The 24,227-nt window shown below is 50.6% G+C and overlaps 1 protein-coding gene across 1 annotated transcript in view; it reads right to left on the bottom strand.

Moving 5' to 3' along the window:
• Positions 1-13,133: 13,133 nt before the first annotated feature.
• The window catches only part of EIPR1 (EARP complex and GARP complex interacting protein 1), a 139,097-nt gene continuing 128,003 nt past the window's right edge, over positions 13,134-24,227 (bottom strand). Inside the window, exons 6-9 of the mRNA XM_046663357.1 lie at positions 20,147-20,283; positions 17,551-17,718; positions 15,993-16,160; positions 13,134-13,691 (exon numbers count right to left, since the gene is read on the bottom strand). Coding sequence (XP_046519313.1) covers positions 13,517-13,691; positions 15,993-16,160; positions 17,551-17,718; positions 20,147-20,283 — 648 coding nt within the window. The 3' untranslated portion in view covers positions 13,134-13,516. The remainder of the gene's footprint in view (positions 13,692-15,992; positions 16,161-17,550; positions 17,719-20,146; positions 20,284-24,227) is intronic.

Here is a 24,227-nt window from a genome sequence, read left to right as displayed (position 1 = left end):
ATGAGGCCAGCATCATGCTGATACCAAAGTCAGATGAGGACGCTATGAGATAAAACTACAGGCTGATATCCCTGATGCATATAGATGCAAAAATTCTCAATAAAATACAAGCAAACTGAATTCAGCAGCACATTAAAGAGATCTTTCATTGTGATCAAGTGGGATTTATCCCTGCAAATCAATAAATGATACACCACATTAACAGAATAAAAGATAAAAATCATAGGATCATCTCAATAGATGCAGAAAAAGCATTTGACAAAATTCAACAACTTTCATGATAAAACTCTCAACAAATTAGGTACAGAACATACTTCAACATAAAAAGGCCATATATGACAAGCCCACAGCTAACATTACACTCAATGGTGAAAAGCTGAAAGTATTTCCCTAAGATCAGGAGGCAAGACAAGGATGTCCACTCTCACCATGCCTATTCAACACGGTATTGGAAATCCTAGCCACAGCAATTAGGCAAGAAAAAGAAATAAAAGACATTCAAGAGTGACATCAGTGTCATGGCAGAGTGAGCCATTCCCTTAGTCTCTCCCCCACAAGTTACACCCAACTGGACATTCACTAACCAACAGAGAATCCCGACAAAGTACAATAGGATGTCTGAGAGATCCATGCATCTGATACATCTGAAGGTGGGGGTACTGGATCCCTGGGAAGCAGTGGGAGGAGATGAGTGGATCCCATCCCCCTCCCCAGCAGAAGTGATCCAGGTTGCGGGTCCTCACACAGCAGCTGGCACAGGACTGTAAGAGGAGGCGGGGGAGTGATTCTTTAGAAATAGCCAACTCAATTAGGAAATGCAACATAAGGATTATAGGTATTCCAGAGGGAGAAGAGAGGGAGAAAGGAGCAGAGAGCTTGTTCAAAGAAATAATAGCTGAGAACTTCCCAAACCTGGATAAGGAACCAGACTTACAAGTACATGAAGTCAATAGAACTCCCAATTACACGAATGCAAAAAGACTTTCTCCAAGGCATATAATATTAAAACTGGCAAAAGTCAATGAAAAAGAAAAAATATTAGAGGCATTAAGGCAGAAGAGAATAATCTACAAAGGAACCCAAATCGGGCTTTCATCATATTTCTCAGCAGAAACCTTGCAGGCAGGGAGAGAATGGAATGATACATTCAATATACTGAAAGACAAGAACTTCCAGCTAAGAATACTCTATCCAGTGAAACCATCCTTCAGATACGATGGAGAAATAAAAGCGTTCCCAGATAAACAAAAGCTGAGGGAGTTCATCACACTAGATCTCCCTTACAAGAAATGATCAAGGATCCAGCACCCATTTATGATAAAAACTCTCAATAAAATTGGTATAGAAGGAAAGTATCTCAGTGTTATAAAGGCCATATATGACAAACCCACACCCAACATCATACTCAACAGGGAAAAACTGAAAGCCATCCCACTGAGAACAAGAACAAGACAAGGGTGCCCACTCTCAATACGACTATTCAACATAGTACTGGAGGTTTCTGTCAGAGCAATTAAGCAGGAAAAAGAAATAAAAGGAATCCAAATTGGAAAGGAACAAGTGAAATTCTTGCTGTTTGTGGACAACATGATCCTCTACATAGAAAACCCTAAAGAATCCACCAGAAAACTATTAGAAACAATCAACTACTACAGAAAGTTGCAGGGTATAAAATCAACTTACAAAAATCAGTGGCATTTCTATACAATGCCATTTACAATCACAACAAAAAGAATAAAATATCTAGGAATAAATTTAACCAAGGAACTGAAAGACCTATACACTGGAAACTATAAAACATTATTGAAAGAAATTGAAGACGACATAAAGAAATAGAAAGATATTCCATGCACATGGATTAGAAGAACAAAAATAGTTAAAATGTTCATACTTCCTAAAGCAATCTACAGATTCAATGCAATCTCAATCAGAATCCCAATGCCATTCTTCATGGAAACAGAACAGAGAATCCTAAAATTTATATGGAACAACAGAAGACCTCAAATAGCTAAAGCAATCCTGAGAAAAAGAACAAAGCTGGAGGTATTACCATCCCTGACTTCAAAATATACTACAATGCTATAGTAATCAAAACAGCATGATACTGGCACAAAAACAGATACACAGATCAATGGAACAGAATCGAGAGCCCAGAAATAAGCCAGCACATCTACGGACAACTAATTTTCAACAAGAGTGCCAAGAACATACACGGGAGAAAGGAAAGTCTCTTCAACAAATAGTGCTGAGAAAATTGGACAGCGACATGCAAAAGAATGGATTATCTTACACCATAATCTTACACAAAAATGGTAGACCTTTACCATACATGAAAATTAACTCAAAATGGATTAAAGACTTGAATCTAATACCTGAAACTGTAAAACTTCTAGAAGAAAATGTAGGCAGTACACTCTTTGACATTGGTCTTAGCAGTATCTGTTTGAATATCATATCTACCTAGGAAAGGGAAACGACAAAAAAATATACAAACAGGACTACATCAGACTAAAGAGTTTCTGCACAGCAAAGGAAACTACCATCAAAACAAAAAGACAACCCACCAACTTGGAGAAAATATTTGCAAGTCATATATCCAACAAGAGGTTAATTTCCAAAACATATAAAGAACTCATACAACTCAACAACAAAAAACAAACCACCCAATCAAAAAATGGGCAGAGGATATGAACAGACATTTTTCCAAAGATGATTTACAGATGGCTAACAGGCACATGAAAATATGTTCAACATCACTAATTATTAGGGAAGTGCAAATCAAAAATACAATGACATATCAGCTCACACCTGTCAGTATGGCCATTATTAAAAAGACAAGAAATAACAAGTGTTAGAGAGGACATGGAGAAAAGGTAACCCTCATACACTGCTGGTGGGAATGCAAACTGGTGCAGCCACTATGAAAACCAGTATGGAGACTTTTCAAAAAATTTAAAATAGAAATATAGTATGATCCAGCTACCCCACTACTGGGTCTTTATCCAAAGAACATGAAATCAACAATTCAAAGAGATTTATGCACCCCTATGTTCATTGTAGCATTATTCACAACAGCCAAGATGGAAACAGCCCAAGTGCCCATCAACTGATAAACAGATAAAGAAGATGTGGTGTATATATATATATATATATATATATATATATACACACATATATACAATGGAATACCACTCATCCATAAAAAAAGACAAAATCATCCCATTTGCAACAACATGGATGGAGCTTGAGGGTATTATGTTAAGTGTAATAAGCCAGACAGAAAAAGACAAACATCGCACGATTTCACTCATATGTGGAAGAAAAACAAACACCTGGATTAAGAGAACAGATTAGTGGTTACCAGTTGGGAAAGGGTTGGGTGATGGGCGAAAGGGGTAAAGGGGCACATATGTATGGCGACGGATAAAAATTAGTGGTGAGCATGATGCTGTCTATACAGATACTAATAAATAATAACGTACTCCTGAAATCACACAATGTTATAAATCATTATGACCTCAATAAAATAATTGAAAAAAATAAATAAAAGGCATTAGATTTGGAAAGGAAGAAGTAAACCTGTCACTATTCACAGATGACATGATACTTTATGTAGAACAGACTAAAGACTCCAACGAAAACCTGTTAGAACTAACAAACAAATTCAGTGAAGCTGCAGGATACAAAATCAACATACAAAAATCAATTGCGTTTCTACACACTAAAAGCAAACTATCTGAAAAAGAAACAAATAAAGCAATCTCATTTACAACAGCATCCAAAAGAATAAAATACTTAGAAATAAATTTAAGTAAGGAGGTGAGCGATTAGTGCACTAAAAACTATAAAACACTGATGAAAGAGATTGGAGAAGACACCAATAATGGAAAGAAATCTCATTCACACATTGGAGGAGTTAATATTTAAAGTGTCCATACTACCCAAAGTGATCTACAGATTCAAGGAAATCCCTAGAAAAATTCCAGCGTCATTTTTCACAAAAAAATAGCAAAAATAATCCTAAAATTCAAGTGGAACCATAAAAGACCCTGAATAACCAAAGCAAACTTGAGCAAGGACAAAGCTGGAGGCATCATACTCCCTCATTTCAAATTGTATTACAAAGCTATAGTAATCAAAACAGTATAGTACTGGCGTAAAAAACAGACTCATAGACCAGTGGGACAGAAATAAACCCACATGTATATCATTAACTAATCTTCGACAAGGCCACCAAAAATACACAATGTGGAAAAGATAGTTTCTTCAATAAACTGTGTTGAGAAAACTGGACAACCACATCCAGAAGAGTGAAACTGGGCTCAGCTTACACCGCTCACAATAGTTAACTCGAAATGGACTAAAGATATAAACTTAAAACCTGAAACTGTAAAACCCCTGGAAGGAGATGTGAGGAAAACTCCTTGATACTGATCTAGACAATGATTCTTTGGATATGACCCCAAAAGCACAAAAAAGACAACAAAAGCAAAGATAAACAAGTGGGACTATATCACACTAAAAAGCTTCTTTCAGCAAAGAAAGCAATCCACAAAATGAAAAGGCAACCTACAGAATGGGAGGAAATATGTGCAAACCATATGTCTAATGGGTTAATATCTAAAATATATAAGGAACTCACACAACTCAACAGCAAAAAGAAAAGCCAGATAACCTGATTAAAAAATCACTCAAGTACCTAAATAGACATTTCTTCAGAGGAGACATACAAATGGCCGGCGGGCATATGAAAAGCTGTCCAGTGTCACTAATGCAACTCAAAACCATAATGAGATATCAACTCCCACTTGTTACGATGGCCATTATCACAAAGACGAGAAACAACGTGTGTCGGCAGGATGTGGAGAAAAGAGAACCCTTCTACACTGTTGGTGGGAATGTAAGTTGATACAGCCAATACAGAAAGCATCATGGAGATTGCTCAAAACATTAAAAATAGAACTACCATATGATCCAGCAATCCTACCTCTGGGTATTTATCCAAAAGACCTGAAATCAGGAGCTCAAATAGGAATCTGCACCCCCGTGTTCACTGCAGCCTCATTCACAACAGCCAAGACACAGAAATAACCTAATGCCGTTCACCAACAAACGGATAAAGAAAACGTGGTACGTACATATGATGAACTATTATTCAGCCTTAAAAAAAGAAGATAATCCTGTTGTTTGTGACAACATGGATGCACCGGAGGACATTAGGCTAAGTGAAATAAGCCAGACACAGAAAGACAAATGCTGTATGATCTCACTCATATGTGGAATCTAAAATAGTCAAACTCATAGCAACAGGGAGTAGAAAGGCGGTTGCCAGCAGCTGGGGGAGGGGGAATGGGAGAGGTTGGTCAAGGGCACAAAGTTTGAGTGATGCAGGATGAACAAGTTCTGGGGATCTGCAGTTCGGTTCAGGGCCTGTGGCTAACAACACTGTATTGGACGCTTATTCTGCTAAGACGGCAGGTCTCAGGTTAAATGCTCTTAACACACACACACACACACACACACTAATAATAATAATAAAGGGGTGAGAGGAAAGCCTGGGAGGACTGGACGTGTCTGTGGCCTTTCTGGTGGTGATGGTTTCACGGGTGAACACTCACTCCCAAACTCACGGGGTCGTGTACCTTAGAATGTATGGTTTTACCCGTCATGCCTCGGTATAAAGAGGTTTAACACAACAAAGGTTAACATAAATCAACTTGTCCTCTCTTCCTGTTTTGGTCTCAAACCTCTGAATATCAGGCAAGAAATGAGATAGTTGCTATAAACTTAACATATTAAGAATGAAGTAGAAGTCTGAATCCAAACTGAACTCAGGCACAACCACGTGCATTGCTCTGCACCATCTGCACAAACGCACACGAGGGAGGCAGCACCAATGCCTTTCGTCTTCCTGGTGCAGGAGCAGGGCCCCGGGCTCCAACACCGCCCGACTCTGAGCTAGTTAGCTGTGCGGTCTGTGCCACTCATGTCCCCTCCCAGTGTGACAAGGGGGCTGGGCCCCTTGAGTTCCTAGGTGCCTGCCAGCTTGTGGCCATGACTCAGCCTGTGTGTCCTGGTTACAGAAGGTCCTTTCCAGGAGAAAAGGGATGGAGGAGCCAGCCCCACAGATGGGTCAGTGCAGAGAAAATTTATAGAGAATGCACCAGTAAGTCAGGAGGAAACCAGCCACTTCTACCCACCGTGCTGGCTGTAGAGTCACAGAGATGTCAGTTGTCGCCCCACACAGGAACCCCGAGGAACCCGGCCGGCTCAGAGCCCCACAGCCTTGTCCACATATGCACACATCACAGGGCACGTTTTTCTAAGCATGATTCTCAGGACCAAAGTGTTATTTTTCTTATCAAACTAAAATCTGCTTCCCTTTAACTTTAGACATTAGTATTTTCTGGTGTCTTAAATTTCAAAAAATAAATTCATCTCCACTTCCCAAGCAGCCCGCGAAATGAGAGGGCACTGTCTCCCCGTTCTGAGCTTCCTCTCCCAGGTCTTGGGTTCCAGTCCTTCCTTTGTTCCGGACGCGAGGCCACAGAGAAGAGTGCTCAGGTTAGGGGGAGAACCAAGCCCCAAGCATGAACGTGTGCATGTTCACGCTCGTATCGGGGGAGGTGTTAAAACAACTGGGCAGTTAGGAAACAAGGTACGCAGGGCAAAGGGGAGGGGTGGTGTTCGGCCAGCCAGGTGGGATTCCTTTCCCACCGTGGGACTGCCAAATCCAACAGCTTCTCGGGGTCCAGCCCCCACTTCCTCAACTACAAAATGAGAAGAGTGGTCTCGGCTTACGAGCTGCCAGAAGCTTTCACGAGACGAGGTATGCAGCATGCCCAGCGCGACGTCCCCTCCCTGGCTGAGACCAGGGGCAAGGAAGCGGCAGCTACTCTGATCACTTGAAGTCAGTCTGACATGTCTGAATACCTCTCAGTAAGCAAGAGGTTCCTCTGAGGAGCCCTCAAGGATGAAAATCATCTAGATGGACACGTTTGGTATCCTCAAGGACACGGAACAAGATGCCCTCCCTGCTTGGAACCAAGCGCCTCGGGCCTCAGCCCCGAGGTCCACCAGCAGGCGTCTGGGGAAGCCGGCTGCTCCTCGTTTTCTGTAGGTTTGTCCGCCTGCCCAGGGTGCTAATGCAGCAGCTGCTCATGTGTGGCTGGCCGGTTCACAATTGTGCTGGGGCTTTTCCTCGTCTGGCAGCCCCACGTCATGTCTGGGCCCTCCTGACCCAAAGTTCCATATATTGGCATGACTTCCACACGGCATACAGTCCAGCTCTCCCAGATTTCAGGTGTGCGAGAGATCCTCCTGCGGCCCACAGCGGCAGCCTCGTCAGGACACATTGGGAAGTGACAGATGGATCCCCACAGACCAGCAATAATCCAGATCTTTCCCTCACAGGTCTCACAGCCAGCAGCTGTGGAAGTCACCATTCTCTGCCACTTAACAGCCTCAGGCACTTGAGAAACATCATTTAACTTCATGCAACCACTTCACAGAGGAGAAGACTATGGCCCAGAGAAGCTCAGTGACTGTCAAGGTCCTGGGGCAGAACCAGGTGAAAGCCATGTCACAGAGTTCAAGCCTTCTGCTCTGCGCCTCCCTGCTGGGGGAGCTGGCCAGGGGGCCAGCCAGGTGGGCAGGGCCAGGTGAAATGGGCCAGGTGGGTAGGTCAAGTGAGCAAGGCTAGTTGGGCAGGCCGGGTGGGCCCTGCCAGGTGAGCAGGGCCAGGTGGGCTAGGCCAAGTGGGCAAGGCCAGGTGAGCAGGGCCAGGTGGGTGGGCCAGGTGGGTAGGGAAAGTGGGCAAGGCTAGGTGGGCAGGCCAGGTGGGCAGTGCCAGGTGAGCTGGGTGAGGTGGGTGGGCCAGGATGCCTCGTTGCCTCCCGAGGCAACTTGCACAGAGGGAGTCCAAGCTTGTCCCTTCTCTCCACGGTATCTGGGCCTCCTGTCACCCTCACGTCACCAGATCTTCCACATGGGTTTCTGGGGGACCTCTCAGGAGTCCACAGAGGATGGGCTAGATTCTCCAGGCCAACAGAGAGCACTGACCCTCACAGCCAGCTGCTGAGCTCATGATAATACCCGGGGCTAACTCCCACCCAGCCAGAATGTCACTCCGTCACCCTGCTTGCCAGCGGGACACACTGCAGAGATAAAACGCTAGCTTGCCAGGGAGGCTGCAGGGCACAGCTCTGAGTGATGCCACGCCAGTTAATCCATGTTGCAGAGCTTGTCCCAGTTCCGTGGGGATCGTCCCGAAGAGGCTGGGGCAGACCCTTGAGGGAACTCATCCGCCTGGCCAGCTGGTCTGCCTTGCTTTCAGTGTGCACTCGGAAGTGCCCTGCACAGGACACCTGCCAGCGGGGAGCCAAGTCTGATGATCTAGTCAGGCAGGTGAGGAGGCCTCCGTCAGCCAGAGAGGAGCGAGCACACGAGTGCTTTTGGAAACAGGAAGGGAATTAGCCATTTATGAACGTCTGCTTCTGCTGGGCACCTCGTGTACGTCACGCAGTTTAACTCGCACCTTTGGGGCGAGGGCGTTGTTATCTCTTCACACATGAGGGAACGATCACCCAGAGCAATAGGGAGATGCCCCAAGTCTCCCGGTCAGGAAAGGGGCCTATCATGACTCGAACCCAGGCTCTCTGGCTACAAAACCATAAACCCCATTCCAGGCACTAAATGATGCTGAAAAAAAAAAGGTGAGGATTAAAGACAACAGCATCCTCCAGGCATGTACGACGAGCCCAAGGGTGGGGAAGCAGGAGCTGGCCGGGTGGAGCAGGCCGTAGGGTCATCACTGGAGTCTGGCTCAATTCGGGCAAGCTGAGGGAGGGAGGGCACCGCCAGCCCTGGAGGGGCAGGTGGGCCTGGGCCTGTGCTTTGTTGATAAGCAGCGTTAGGGACCTAGGCGACGTGCCCATCCTCAGCACCTGAATTTGTCGGGTGCTGCTCTGCAGTTGGCACAGTCTGTCTGATTACAAATTAAACAAAACGAATTTTCCCCCATGGCCAACTGCAGAGTTTCTCCCCCATATAAACACATGCACACGAGCCGCTGGTTAAAAACAAACCCAACTCAAGCCCTCTCCACTGCATCAGTTCAAGGGGGCAGTGAGACAGCCACCCCGGCTTCGGGAGGGTCCTCCAGGAAGTCTGTGCAGAGTCACCGCTCACCCAGGAGCAATCCAGGGGCTGCCAGAGGGAGCCAGGGAAACCCTTGGCTCTGCCCCAGGTCACTGTCAGAGCTTGGAGAGGGCAGCCAGAGGGGCAGCTGGCAACACCCTGCCCTGCACGCCACTAACTCTGAGCGCTCTGGGGGACAGGCCCAGGAGCATCCAGCCGTGAGCTCCTGGCCATGGGCTCAGGAGTCGGAGCTGGAAGAGCCTTGAGGTCATAGGTCAGCTTCCCTGTGTTGTACACAAAGGCCCAGAGAGAGAAGGGACTTGATCCATGTCATCTAGCCAGAAAGTGACCAAGGGACAGAGGACCGGGAACACCACTATTTCATGACTGCACAATGGCGACGTGGCCACATCCTGGCCATGAGCTCCTTGGCCTCTCGGAGCCTCTTTTCCTTCCTGGGTACTTCAGGAACCAGGGAGCCCACATGTTCCTGGCCCACGGCTGGTCTGCTCAGCATCAGGAACAATGACTCCATCCCTGTGTCCACATGGGCACTGCTCCCGGCCTGGCGGCTGCCGTTGGCAGAAAAACCACCGGTGCATCCCTGCCTCGCTGGCTTGGAGAACATCCCTCGTGAGTCAGGAACCAGTATGAGTGCCCACACTGCAGGACGTTAATCTGCACTTTCCGGGCACCCCCGTTCCCAGTAGAGACGTGGCCGTGAGTCCAGACCCGGGCATTTACAGCAAATCATGGGCTGAGATCAAGAGTCTCTGTTCCAATGGAGCTCAGGGCCGCGTCAGAAGACAAGGCACGTGTGCCAAGGCATGATAAGGAAAGAGGGATGGATTCCAGAACAGAGCACCCGGGATGGCCGGGGAAAGGGGCTGCGTCCAGTGTGGGAAGACGAGAAACGCCGAGTGGGGAGGGATCCATGCGGGCCGGGCGGGTGGCCTGTCCTGAGCCGGACCACAAGCCAAGGTGACATCGGTCGACACCAGGCAAGGAGGGTGGCTGCTTCCACCTGGGAAATGATGTCGGCTTCGACCGAGTCTGACAGATAAATGCCCATGGAGGCTGAGATTCCCGAGGGGAGAGGAGCCAGGAGCTACAGCCAACACGGAATCCCTGCCTCTGGGGTGGGCCTTATGCCCACACAGCTGTGTTTTCTGGTCTGGGGCTGTGGGCCCTGCCCGGCCCCTCTGGTGGGCACCTGGAGGGCTCCATCACTTGGGCCCAGCCCTCCCCTCAGCCAGTGCCCAAGCACAGTCAAACAGTACCAAATGACAATATTGAGGCAATTCCGACATAACGGGTTTCCACACGCTTATTAAGCAGTAAGACACAACAGGCATGAATTATTATGCAATAACTCATGCCTAGAAGCAATTTTAGACACAAAAGTCGAAAGATTCATCATTATCATATATTCAGTTCTATTTTTCTTTTTCACGCTATAAAAAAATCATGTCTAAATCTCCTAAAACCATCATAGCTACATCAAAAAGCGGATTGGGCCATCAACTTCGACAGTTTAAAATAAACCAGCTGCTGAGCAGGAAAAGCTCTTATGAGTGCTTTACTTTAGGGTTGAGTTCTGTTATTCTGTTATTGGGAGATGATGATAAATAGCCTGTTTCTCATTGCTTCTTAAAAACAACAAAAGAAGGAAACTGCCCTCGAGGGGCCAAGTATGCCTCGGAGCAAGACCTCCCTGGAGCTGTGGGTACCTCTGCATTAAGGAGTGTGGCTCCCAGCCCATGGCCGTCTCCCACACAGACCCTTTCCTGGGAGGCTAACCATGGCCCGAGCCAGCCAGAGGGCGGTGGCTCCTTACCCTGGGCATCCTGGCTGGGGGCTGCTCTCTGGGCCCAGCTGGGAGACTCATTAGCTGGGCAGAGAGCACAGTGATGCTAGAGAAATGGGTTCCAAGTCCTACCCACCTCACAGAGAGGGCACTTGCGCCCCCAACTTGGCCCAGGCCCCTTCAACCCAGCATGAGGACCCCAAGGTGCAGAGAACCACGGCTCAACCGCAGCATTGCTGATGCTGACACCCCAGCCCCACGAGCCCCTCTGGAGCCCCCTCGGGTGGAAGAGTCTTGTCCTCTTCTGAGAAGGTCAGAGACAACCCTGCCCCCGCCCCAGAACCACCCCAGTACCAGCTCGTGCCCGCCCCATACCTGCCCCAGCGCCCGCCTCAGATAAAGGGTTTGATAAGCTGCAGTGTTTAGGGGAGGGGGGGAGTTGCAAGGTCAGATCTGCATTTCAGCAAGATTGCTCTGAGCAGGAGAGAAGATGGTTGGAGGGGGATAGAGCAGAGGGGCCGGAGATGGGGGCAGTGGGAGATGGCAGGGTGCTTTGGGGCTGGAAGGAGTTGGGGCTCCCTTGGGTGTGGGTGAAGGATGGGAAGAATCAGAATGATGCATTCACTCATCTGTGCAGTAATGGATCTGCTGGGTGCCCAACAACACGGAGCAAAGGAAACTGGGCATTTGCCCAAAGGAGCTGAAAACTTGTGTCCACACGAACACCTCCATACGGATGTTCACAGCAGCTTTATTCATCATCGCCAAAACCTGGAAGCAAGATGGCCTTCAGGAGGAGAATGCATTAATAAACGGTGGTGCATCCAGACAAGGGAATATTATTCAGCACTAAAAAGAAATGACCTATTGACCCATGAAAAGACATAAGGGAAATTTAACGCTTATTACTAAGTGAAAGCAGCCCATATAAAAAGGCCACATACTGTATGATTCCAACTACACGACATCCTGGAAAAGGAAAAACTATGGAGAGAGTGAAAAGATCAGAGGTTGTCAGGGCTTGGGGGAGGGAGGGGCGGACAGGCAGAGCACAGAGGAATTTTAGGGCAGTGACAATACTCTGTGACACTGAAATGGGGGATACATGTCATTATACATTTGTCCAAACCCACAGGACATACAACACCAAGAGTGAACCCCAATGTAAACGATGGACTTTAGGTAATAATAATGTATCAGTATCGGCTCATCAGCTGTGATGAGCTGTAACACTCTAACGGAGATGTTCATAATGGTAAAATTATTAGGGGAAGGGAGCATATGGGAACCGCCTGTACTTTGCTCAATTTTTCCGTGAACCAACTGCCTTAAATGTTTTAAATTTTTAATTAATAGACTTTTAAGTCTATAAACTGAAAAAAAAAAAAAAAAAGCCAGAAAAATGGTGGGGGCTGGCCATGGCTCCTGCCCCAGGGCCAGAGCACCTCACAGGGGCCTGCTCATTGCTCTCACTTGTCCTCTCTGTCCTGGCGAGGTGGCCTCGGTGCATCTTCCTCCTTCTGAGGACATGGTTCCTGGGAAGCCACCCACTGCGGGGTCGGAAGATGGCGCGCCCTCTCTCCGCTGGGCATAGGGCCACCAATGGAAGGAGGCGCAGTGGCTGTGGTCCGGCCTGCGGCCTGCCGCATCCCCGAGGGGATCTGGCTGGCTGGAGGCCACAGGGCATCAGAGCCCAGTGTTCACCGCCTGCAGTCATCCAGAACAGACCTGCAGATCCTCAGGAGGTGGGACAGGCAAGAGCCGAGTGACCAGTGCTTTAGGATCACCAAGAGTGGGATGAGACCACAGTGCACGGTTTCAGTGAGGAAGAGTGCTGGGTGAGCCAGGAGCACAAGCGTGACTTTGGGTGACAAGGAGCCACACCTCCCATGCCATTGGCATGACAGGAGTGGGAGCCAGCACAATCAGCGCACGAGGACAGCCCGAGGCTGACAGAGACACCTGGTCATGAACATGGCCAGGGCTCCCCATCTCGCCGGCCCAGACACCACAGTCGCAGAACACAACCCAGGACGCAGCCTGGCTCCTGTGAGCTGTGCGCGAGTGGAGCCGGCAGGGATGGCCCCTCGGCCCCTCTTCTGGGCCAGGATAGAGAAAGTGAACAGACACCAGGTGACGAGGCCGTACAGGGGCAGAGTTCCTGGAAGAACAAGCCAGGAGCCCGGGCAGCAGTGTCTTACTCGTTTATTTCATGTTTAATCTCAAGAGAAAGGTAAGTTAATTTATGGAAACAGATTTTATTTTTGAAGTGAAACTCACAACATCCTGAAAGGAGAGAAGAGAAAGTAAGCAGCGACTAGGCAGGCACCAAGTCACGTAGCAACAGGGCCACAGCCCCAGCACGGTGTGGAGGACGATGCTTCCACGTGGAGCCGGGGGAGACAACGAAGGTGTCCGGTGTGCAGTCGGCAGGAGCTCCACCATCACTCATAGACACTGGTGCTAGAGGACGGCAATGCTGGTTCTCCCGGAGAGGGAGCCAGCTGGCAAACCGCCTGCCTCCAAACAGTGGCCTGTCCCCGAGCCCCGCCTGAGGATGAACCGGGCGGGTCAGAGCAGTATGTGATACTTCAGAGCCCTGGGCACCCTGTTGATGACCAGCCTCCCATCGTAACTCAGGGAGGCGAAGAGCCAGGGGTCGGCCGAGGACCAGTCCACGGCATACACGCTGTCCTCATGCTCCTCGTAGGTCGCGATGACGCTGTCCTGCGGGGGCTCCTGACTCCTGCAAGGCACCAGAGACCCACGCGAGTGAGGCAGGGCGGCCTGCACGGCCAGCGGCACGAGCCTCGGCGTCCGCATCCGCAGGGCGGGAAGAACCCCAGTGGCCCATGTTGGGCTGATGGTGCACTCTGCAAGAGCACATAAACCCCCCACAGCCATGAAGAGCGGTGTTCGCAAGTGGCTGATGGAAATCCATGTTCCACCTGTCTTCTCTGGCTTTGGAGCAGTGGGTACTTGGGGAGATCTACGAGGCACCTCTTTGCTTCATGGGGCAGTGACGTTCACAGGGCTGAGTAAAGAATGAGGAGAAGCCCCTGTGACGTCTGAGCGGAAGGGAGCTTGGGGACTGGCCTGTGCAGCCCCTCAGCACGTGGAGGAGCAGGGGCCGGGCGTGGGGAGCCCGCTCAGGGCCAGGCAGTACAGAGCTGGCATGACACCTGCCTGTGAACACAAGCATTGCAGGCCTTGCCTGCCTGCTGACGGGACATGACAGGCTCTCAGTTCCGGGGCCTGACACCCAAACTGCCCAGGGGCAGGGGCCACTCTACACCTGGCCTGGGCTCCGCGGGCCCTTTCCTTCCCATCTCACAGACAGTGTCTACTCTGGGAGCACATGGAGCCCTCCATGCCCTTGGATTCTCTGGAGGGAGACACGGCTTCTCCCTGAGCCCTGCCCACCATCCACTCCTGCCCTGTAGTCAGCTCTGTGCTCCACCCGACCCCAAAATGCATCACCCTGGGAGGGGCCATCAGCGTCAGCTAGGGCTTTGCTACCAACACCACATAAAATCCTCTCAGTTCTGGTCTCCTGAACTCAGTGAGACCTGTGGACAAGCCACAGGAGCAGGCCTGCAAGAAATCCGGGGACACCAGGTGTTGGTGTCATGGCACCTGGCACATCCGCCGGCCACAAGCTCCCTCCTTCTTCACATGCTTCTCTGCACCGCCTGCGTGGGGCAGCGCCCGTGAATCACACAGGTGCCACTGAGGGGCAACCAGCCTCCACCCAACAGGGACGGGACACGGACTCCGCCTGGCTCTGAGCAGAGGACAATAAAGAACACCAAAGCCAGCTGCGCGACGGGAGACCGCTGGACTGACCCACTGCAATTCTGTCTGAATATGTGTTTCTAGGTGTTGGAACAGAAAGGCAGTTGAGTCAAAAGACACAAATTGGCAGACTGCAACTGTGGAGGGGGCTCCAAACACAGATATCTTCTCATGAAGTGATTCTGGGCTACGCTCAGGTGGCAGAGGAAGGATTCAGACAGAACGGTGGACAGAACCTCAGAAGGACAAACTCCTGCTGTACTCAGGGCTCAAATGCTCCACTTGACTGCGTTTGCTCCAGAAGCTGCTCCTCTGGAATCCGGGAGACGTGACTCCGTGGTGGCGTCTGAGCCATGCTCACTCACAACGGAGGAGGCAGCTGCCACACACGAAAAGGAATCCACTCCAGAAGCCAGCGGCATCTCCTTCCGATACCCACAGGGCCAACAAAAAGACCCCGGGCCCTCTCCACTTCTTTCTCTCACCTGGGGCAGCCACGGCCGCGCTTGGCTCACAGCCAGGAGCCCCAACGAGGGATAGGTTGCCCTGCTCTGCACTAACCAAGAGTGTGACCTGCCTGAGGCCCGAATCCCTGGGACCCCTATGTGTCTCAGGGATGCAAGCCCTGATTTGAAGAGCAAGCCCTTGAGTGGATGCAATTAGGATCGGAACACTGTGCACAGGAAAGAGACTTTGGAAAATATACAACCAGGATGGTGGGACCGTGGAAACATGCATTGGAGTTTGGCACACTCTGTGTGAGCAGACACAGGGCTGGGGCTGAGGGGGCTGGCTTGGGTTCCCAGTGCACCACCGGCCAGCGAGGGCCAGCAGGCCTCACCTCTGAACCACACACCTTGAGTCCATGACAGCAAGGAAGGATGCCAATAGTGAGCTCTCTCATGGGACTATTATGAGGATCAGTGAAGGTTAGTTTTCATGACCACTCAAGTTTAAGTTTAAAGACTAGTGACAGTCTTTAAAATCTTATGTACACTGTTCAATAAGGCAATGGAAAGACATTGAATAGACACCGATCTTAGAAACCACACCAGAAGGCGTCAGCTAACCTAACCCAACTCCAGCGCCCCATGTCTGGCTGCTAATCAGCTCTAGAACCGTGACTCCGTGCCTGCAGGGGGGTGCCATCTGACCACACACCGTGTGACATGAGCCACCCGGATGCATCGACGGTTTGTGAGAAAAGGAAGCCCTGGACCACAGAGCCACCCGTGAAGGTGAGTGCTCTTACTTCTCCTCCGGACGGCGCTCCTCCTGGTCACTCAGGTCGTCGTCATCCACCAGATGGCCGAAGGGCTCGGAGGAGATGGACACCATGTTGGAAAGGATGACCCTGCTGTCACTGCTGCCGGTGAGGACGAGCTGGTCGTGTGAGTGGTTGTAGCGGACACTCCACACCCTGGAAGGCAAGGAGACGATTCTAACACACCGACAACTGACCCCAAATTGCACAGCCTGACGTGAGGTAGTTCCCAGCAGATGGGCAGGCTTATTGTCTGTTTCTCTAAAATCCTCTCTGAAATCCCAACAAACAGAGATGAGACCAAAAGGCAGCACAGACCTCAGAGGGAGAAGGAGGCTTACTGCTCAATATTCCAGACCAGCTTTCTAAAATTCTGAAAACAAAAACTGCCCAGAAGCAAAACATGGCTTAGGGCTAACCTGTGCCATGAAGCCAAACCCCAGGCAGCCTCCCAGAACAGCTGCCATGGGCTCAGGAGGGCATCTCGGGGCTGGGTCACGGGGCCCAGGCTTCCTCTGACACACACGCCCAGGGAGCTCAGGGAGCAGAGTCGCCCGCCATGCAGCAGGTCTGCAGGCCCAGCGGGCAGTGGAGAGGGCCCACATAGCCTGCAGGCAGAGGCAGGGAGGGTGGGTGCTTCTCCTCGGACTGCAGTAATTACAGTAACTTACTGAATTCGTCCAAACTGTATACTAGCATTCTGGGTTTTTCAAATTTTCTGAACTCAGAACAATATCGCTTCTGGTAAGGAATGGAAAGAATTCAGAGCCGTAGACCACAGAAGGTCTATGATGTGCCCCCTTGGCCTGAGCGAGGACTCCTGAGCACAGCCTGGCTCTTACTCTTCTAAAGGTTCCTCTGTGTGCACACACACACACAACCACGCACACACATGCACACAAGCATAGACACACACACTCACAGACACACAAGCATGCACACACACATGCACACAAGCATGCACACAGACACAGGCACACATGCAAAAGCACCCACTCTATGTGAATAAAAACTGGCTCATACTATGCACACTATTCTGCGACTTGAGTCCTTCACTTAGCAAAAAGTACCCGGTATATAGTAAACATTCAGATATTTTGGGAAGAATGACTGATCTTGGGCACTCCCCATATCTGTACACATGGTTCTTCCTCATTCTCTTGCACAGCAGCACAATCCCCATTGCATGGATGTCACTGGATTGACCTAACCAATCCCCTATTGATGGGCACTCGGGCAGTTTCCAGCCTTCCTGCATTGCAAACAATGTCACGTGAACATCTGTGCACATTTATTTTTGCATATTTGAACCAGCGCTATTTCAAGAGAAAACAGAATCTAATGTTTTTCTTCTTTTCTCACGTTTATAAATCACAAACATTCAGATTTGGAATTAGTGTTTCTTTAGGAAAAATAAAACTGGTTGATTGAATGATTCAGAGCAGCACAAACTAAGCTGGTTTGTGCCTTTCCGAATGGAAGAGTAATTAGCAAAATAAATTACATAATCCCCTCTTCCCCAAAGCAGCAGGCGAGAAGTCACTACCAGTGGGAATGCTCCTCCAGGGTCTTCACAGGCTCAGTGACGTTCCGGGTGTCCCAGAACTTCACCTTGCAGTCGTCCCCACAGCTGGCTAAGTAGTACTGCTTGTTGGGGTTGAAGTCGAGGTCCCGCACCAGCTGCCCGTGGGCGTTCTCTATGCAGTATATCTGGCTGAGGGAGAAAGAGAAGAGCACACATGGCAGGAAGTGGGTTACGATAGGCCGCCGACTCCGCAGACTCGCACATTTCCCAGACCCCACATAACGCCCAGCCCTGGTGGACCACCTGTCCCCCGCTGGCATCCAGCCGGGGGCTCCCCTGCTCAGTGAGGCTGGGCTCAGGCGCCAGAAGTGGCTGCAGACACCAGGGAGCCTGGCGCGCCATCCGCGCCTCTCGCAGTGGTGACGCAGGCTGCGCTTTCTCCCAGAGCGCATCTGTGATCCTTGGCAGGCCATGCAAGTGACGCTGGTTTGTGGCTGTCAGAAACGTGACTCGGTGTCTCAAGACTGACAGTGAGCCAGAGGGACGGTGATGCCAGGGAGATGCAGAGACAGACTTTGGGATTGGACACCCAACAAATTTCTGGAAGGATGCAGTGAGAAGAGAAAAGAAAAGAAGAACGGACAGGGGGTAGGCAGAACACAATGCTGCTGGAAAAGCTGTAACAACAACTAAGAAGCCGGTGCTCATTATGGCCAGGCTGCTCCTTCATCCATTCACCTACCTCGGATGCCCACAACGGGGGCAACTTCGCCACACCCCAGCACAACCCACGCCATCCACATACCAGACATGGACGGGGGGTTGGAAGCAGCCACACGGCTGTTTAAGGTACATGCGCACACACACACAAACATGGGCACAAATGCACAAACACACACATGTGCATGCACACACACAGCTAGCTGAAGCCCTAACCCCCTTGGCTCCGGGCTGCTCCTTGCAGGATCTGAACTCAGTCAGCCCGTCCACCATGTCCACTCCTTCTGATGCCACAAACCCAACAGAGCAGTGGGCCATCCGTGAGGCTGGACAGTGGCTAAAAACAGAAGCCTGCACCGGGTCAGGGCCCGCCGTCCGCCCCAGCGTGATGTCCCATCCGCACTGCCCTCTCCACTTCCACCTCCTCCCTCAGGTGGAACTTCTCTCTCCCGCAATCACTTACTCTCTTCTCGAGTCTGAAGGCCATCACCGGGTGTTGCCTTCATGTTTCTCTGCTCTCCAAGGCAGACAAGCTCAGCCCCCTTCATTTTTCTCCCCCGCATTGGATTTTCCAGCCCTAAACCACTTATAAATCCTGAACCAGTTTTTATATCCTTCGCCTTTCCAATATCCTAATATTTTTTCCTAAAATAAGACACCTCAAACCTTAAGAGTTTCCAAGCGAAAAAGGAAAACGTATAAAATTTAAAATCTGTCAAAGTCCTAAGGAACTAAGTCCTAAGGCAGTCACACACGCACAGAGTATTTACTGCGGGTTACTGCATGCTTTAATACAAAAGCATAGTACATTCTAGAAGAAACATTAAAAACACCCTGGCTAAATAAAAACCAAAGCTGTTTGCAGAAGCAGCAGCAACAGCCAATGACAGGAGCCATGGCGCCCCTTTGTTGCCCATCATCCCAAAGAGATGACCAGGCACAAGGAGGTGACCACAGGACGTCACCCCCAAAGACACATCTGTTATCTTTGTGACAGGGTCTGTGATGTCAGTCTTCGAGTTTCTTGTCTTTAGATACTGAAATTCTTCACATCCTGGAGAAATGGACTCCAGTCAGGATGCTCTTCATGGTCTGAGTCCATGGCTTCCAGCTTCTGATTGTGAAACCACACAACCCTTTGTGCACATACGTACACACTAGAAGTGGCGATTATTTATTAGCCCAGAGTTTTCAGAGGGGCCACAGAACTAAATTTAAAGTTGTGCCCCTACCCTTGAAGGCAATACGGTTATTTCATGACATCCGTCTTTGCAGCTTAGTGATAAATTATGGTGTGCTGAGGGGATAAACTGTATCTTAAAAAAGCTTGCACGGGCTCCCGTTGCCATGACAACAGAAGTGCACACCATCATTCCTCTGCCTATCAAAACCACACCTGGAACAGAAAAATCACTCTTATTTGTTCCATTAGAACTGCTGGCTGTTGCATATAATGACTTAAATGACAAACTATGATTAGCCAATAGGTGTGTATCTTGAAGGCACAGAAATGGGCACAGACCACTCCACCGCCTAACCAGAGGACTGCAGCTCTCAGCTTGTGGGCGCTAACCCCAGAGACCAAGAACTGGCGGTCCCCATCTCATCGTGAGGTGCTGCGAAAGCTTGATCTTCACCATGATTATAAACTGCCACCGCTGAAGGGGCGGCTACACAGAACATTAAACAACCGCCTGAGGAATGACGGTCCCACAGCAAAGCACACACCAGCTCAAGCTGGGGCAGAGAAACAAAACAAGATTATGATTTTCTATAAAAATGAGAGGAAGCGAGACAAGCCAGGTGTCCCCAGACACATCTGACCTGCGGAAGAGGAGGGGACAGAGAGAGCAGAAGGCACCCAGGGCGCGTCTGAGGGGTTGCACCGTTCACTGACCTCATGCTCCGCGTGTCCCACCCTCGGACAGCTGTGTCGTTCGCTGTGGCCACCTGGGTGCAGTTGTGATGCGGGCTCCACCGTCCCGAGGTGAACTTCAGCTGGCCCTTCCCTTCCAGCGACGCCGAACTGGCCAGCTGGGAATTTGGTGATGTTTTCAAAGGAAGAAGAAAAGAAAAGTAACTGGAACTCTTTTCTGAAAATTTAAGAGGATATCCTGTTCTCAGAGGATATTATTGAAAATAATTACTGAAAATGATTAGGAAGCTCTGTCTTTGTTTCCTTCCCTTAAAGGGCTAGAATGTTGGAACCTTATTTGGAAAAACCTATAAAACTGGGCACAGAAAAACCCAGAAGGCATATTAATAGAGCCTCTATGACAGAGGGCTTGCGGGTGTGTGCTTGGAGGTGATCTGCTCAGACTCGAAGGCAACAAGACGACATGACTCACACATCTGGCTTCTCCCGAGGACAGAGACCCAGCGATTCCAGACAAGAGAAGGACGAACAGGTGCGACCTGATCAGACATCGTCTCACCTCGGTCCTGAGGCCTCTAAATCCGCCACAGGGAGTTAATTAACCTCACAGGTAACGAGAAGACCCCCAGACACCCACCGGGACTGTCTCGGGCAGAAGCCTCCACCTCTGCAGAGTTGGAGAGGCTCTTGGCTATACGCCTGGGAGACGAGCTCCTTCTGGATCTCATTCGTCTCCCGCCCCACCCACATGCCCACTGGGATTTTATGCACAAAGGCACATCACACTGGCTACGTCACTTCCATTTTTGGTCTGAAAACCTATCCGCATAGCAAGTTCTAAAAGCAAGGAGAGTGCTCCAGGCCTGTGCACGTGCTAGTCCCCCACACGGCCCCTCAGATCCCAGTGTACATGAGTCCAGCATCACTTCAACACTGGCCTTGCTCTTAGGAGCCCTCAGAGAGGGGACCTGGAGCAGGCCACCGCAGCTCTGGAGAGAGGCCAGAGGGACGTTTAAAGGAGTTGCTGGGGCAGTTGAGCACCCCCTGTGAGCATCCTGGGTCCTGCGGCCCCATCTCAGAGCATTATGGGGCCCCTGCAGCGCAGGGGCAGTAGGAGCGCCCAGAACCAAGATGGACAGGCCTGGGGCAGCCCCATGGAGCGACCGGTCAGGGCAAGGGGATTTGACTAGAAACTCAGGGGAAAACATCCCATTTCCTCTCCAGGGAGTCTGGCCTAGGTGAAAAATATGACAGTGGTAACATTTTTAAAAAACGATTTTCAGGGTGAATTCCTTTCATTCTAGTAACGTTGCAGGGAGAGATCACAGGCCAAGGACATGCTGACCGCCCAGCAGAAGAAGTGCTTCACCTCTTCTTCAACTTGTCCCAGAAAACCTTTCCCCAGAACCACCAACGTGCCTGCCTTACTGACTTAGTATATCACACAGATGACGAGTCTCTAGTCTCAGCACACCGCGGCCCTCGCTCCACTCCTCCTGCCCCCACGTGTCCCCTCTCACGGGGACTGAAAGGCTGAGGTTGATGAGAACGACGGGTGTGTCTGTGCGGGCCAGCACCTGGGCAAAGGGCAGCCACACTGGGGCATCAAGCAAGGCAGTGACAGCGTCTCTAAGGAGATGCACAGGGGGTGGCCTGAGGACTGGGCGAGGCCAGCAGTGCATGCTGACGCTGCTACCACATGCCTTCCCAGGCGCGAGGGTGCCCTCCCGGGCCCAGCCCGCTGCCCACAGCCCCACGATGTGCTGGGCAGTCAAAGCAGGTCTCCCTGGAAAAGCGGGGCTTCTGTTTTATAACACCCCAGTCCCAATGTCCGGTGCCGTTCCACAGATGAAGCGCGACTTACTAGTCCTCCCTCCACAGAAAGTTAAAGGGCTATTTCTGGTCCACGCCAGAAATATGCACCATGTTCCTGCCCGTGGGGGACACGGCGCTGGGCGTGGCGGCGACAGGGAGAATGAAACAGGAATGATCACTAGAATGCCAAGTGGGCGGAAAGCACAGGCCCAGCACCTGGGGACTGGAGGGGATCATATCCATGCCGCCGAGGACAGGGCAGCTCCCGGGAGCAGTTGTCATGGGAGACAGGCCTGGGGGTGACTGGAATATGGAAGGCACAAAAGGCAGGCAGCGCAGCAAGGGCAGAGGCAGCAACCAACAATGAGGACATGTCAGGGAGCAGAGCCCCCCAGCCCCCCGGCCAAGGACGGCAGGGTCAGTGGAAAAGTGGGCTGTGGCCATGAGCCAGCCCACACGAGTGCAGGGAGTCCTCAGGAACAGAGAGCCAGGCGCAGCACCTGCCGGGGAAGATGCGGCAGAAGTGGAGGGCAGTGCCGGAGGCCGGGAGAGATGTCAGGAAGGACAGAGCAGCTGCAGGAATGGGAAGGAGGCCACCGGCTGAGCCAGAGCCTGGGTGTCCCCAGCTCTCAGCAGGAGGACCACGGAACACGAGAACCCAGAGGTCTCAGGGCAACCTCAGGAACCACGCGCCCCAGAGCCCGCCCTCTCCTCCTCCTGCCCCTGTCCACCCACTCCAGGTCTCCTCTCACCCTCAAGGCCGCCCCCAGGCAGGGCAACAGGGCCCAGAGCACCTGAGCTTGACCCTCCAAGGGCAGCACTCACAGAAGGCAGAGCTGATCCGAGACTCACACCAAAATTCCTCAAGAAGGACACTGACAGCTCAGCTGGGTCAGGAGCCCATCAGGACCAGCCAGCAACACTCAAGCGGAGGGGTAACAAAGAACCAGTGGGTTGTGTGGACTGTGCGGGGCAGGGCAGCATAAGAGGGGAAGCTGTGTGGATAGAATGGGGGCGGCTGCAGCCCTCTCCTCCCCAGCACCAGGTTTCACAGCTGCTCTTTCTTTGTTTTTGCAGCAGGGGAAATTCAGTCCAGGCGCAGGGTGCACGGCGAGGGAAGCTTAGCCTGGATCATCACGGAGACCCTGAGTACTGGCGACTCCAGGGGAGGCCTGGTCCCGACGTGCAGCTCAGAGGGGACCACAGAGCATGCAGGCCACCACACCAGAGCCACCACCGCAGCCACAGAGGAGAAAGAAATGGCGGGGGAGCCTCATGACCTGGGACCTAAGTTGTCAGCCACAAGAGGCGGGTCAGTGAGAGCCCATCTGAGAGGAGGTCAAAACAGATCCTTCCAACAGCTGTGAGGGAATGTGGTCAGCTAAGGAGGAGGGTCAGTAGCAACATTATCTCAAATACTGACACGGTGCCAAAACAGGCATTACTACAGGCAAAGGAGAGCTCACCCCGGCTTTACCTTCTCCAACTTACTCTCAGGTTCAATGTTATAACCTCCACAGAGACAGTGAACTAAGAAATATTTTTGCAGTATATCCCCTTAAGGAACAAAATTAGTCAAACATAATTCTCCAGGTGCTATTTCAGTTTTCTGAAGACCTACTCATCAAGTTAATGACTATTCATTGATGACACCACAACACTAAAATATATATGTACAAGATCAACAAGCTGGAACATAAAACGGTTGAATAGATATTTCTAATTAATGTTCTATTAAACAAATTGATTCATTATCAAACTCTTCAGAAAGATAAAACATAAAGGCCACACTTTAGGAGACAGGTAAGAGAAATCCAACAGAGTGAATTCTCCAAGAGGCTGCAGTGGGAAGAGAACATAAAGCCGTCCCATACTGGACAATCTGTAACCTTGAGCGCAGCAACCCACGTGACTCCTCAACAGGACGGCGCTGTCGCCTAGCTCTCTGCATTTAGATCTCCTCCTAACTCCATCGGGACTCCTCGGAGAGGTTACATTGGCAAAACGAACCACTGCTTCCAAAACCCACAGTGCGTAAAGGGGTTCTGAACTCTAGCTTGTGGACTAGGCCAGACTTCGAAACAGTAAATTAGTTAATTAACTAATCCATCAACCACTCATGCAACTAACAAGTATTTACTGAGTGGGCCACGCAGAGTCCTACGGGGGAGGGGGAGGAGGAGGAGGGCTGCACAGGTCTCCTCCGGCTCACCTCCCCTCCCGCTCACCCCCCCTCCCGCTCACCCCCCCTCCCGCTCAACCTCCCCTCCCACTCACCCCCCCTCCC

This window comes from Equus quagga, chromosome 5 (genome assembly GCF_021613505.1).
Source record: "Equus quagga isolate Etosha38 chromosome 5, UCLA_HA_Equagga_1.0, whole genome shotgun sequence".
Lineage (NCBI taxonomy): Eukaryota > Metazoa > Chordata > Mammalia > Perissodactyla > Equidae > Equus > Equus quagga.
Note: the sequence above shows the minus strand (reverse complement) of the source record. Positions and strands in the feature narration are given on the sequence as shown.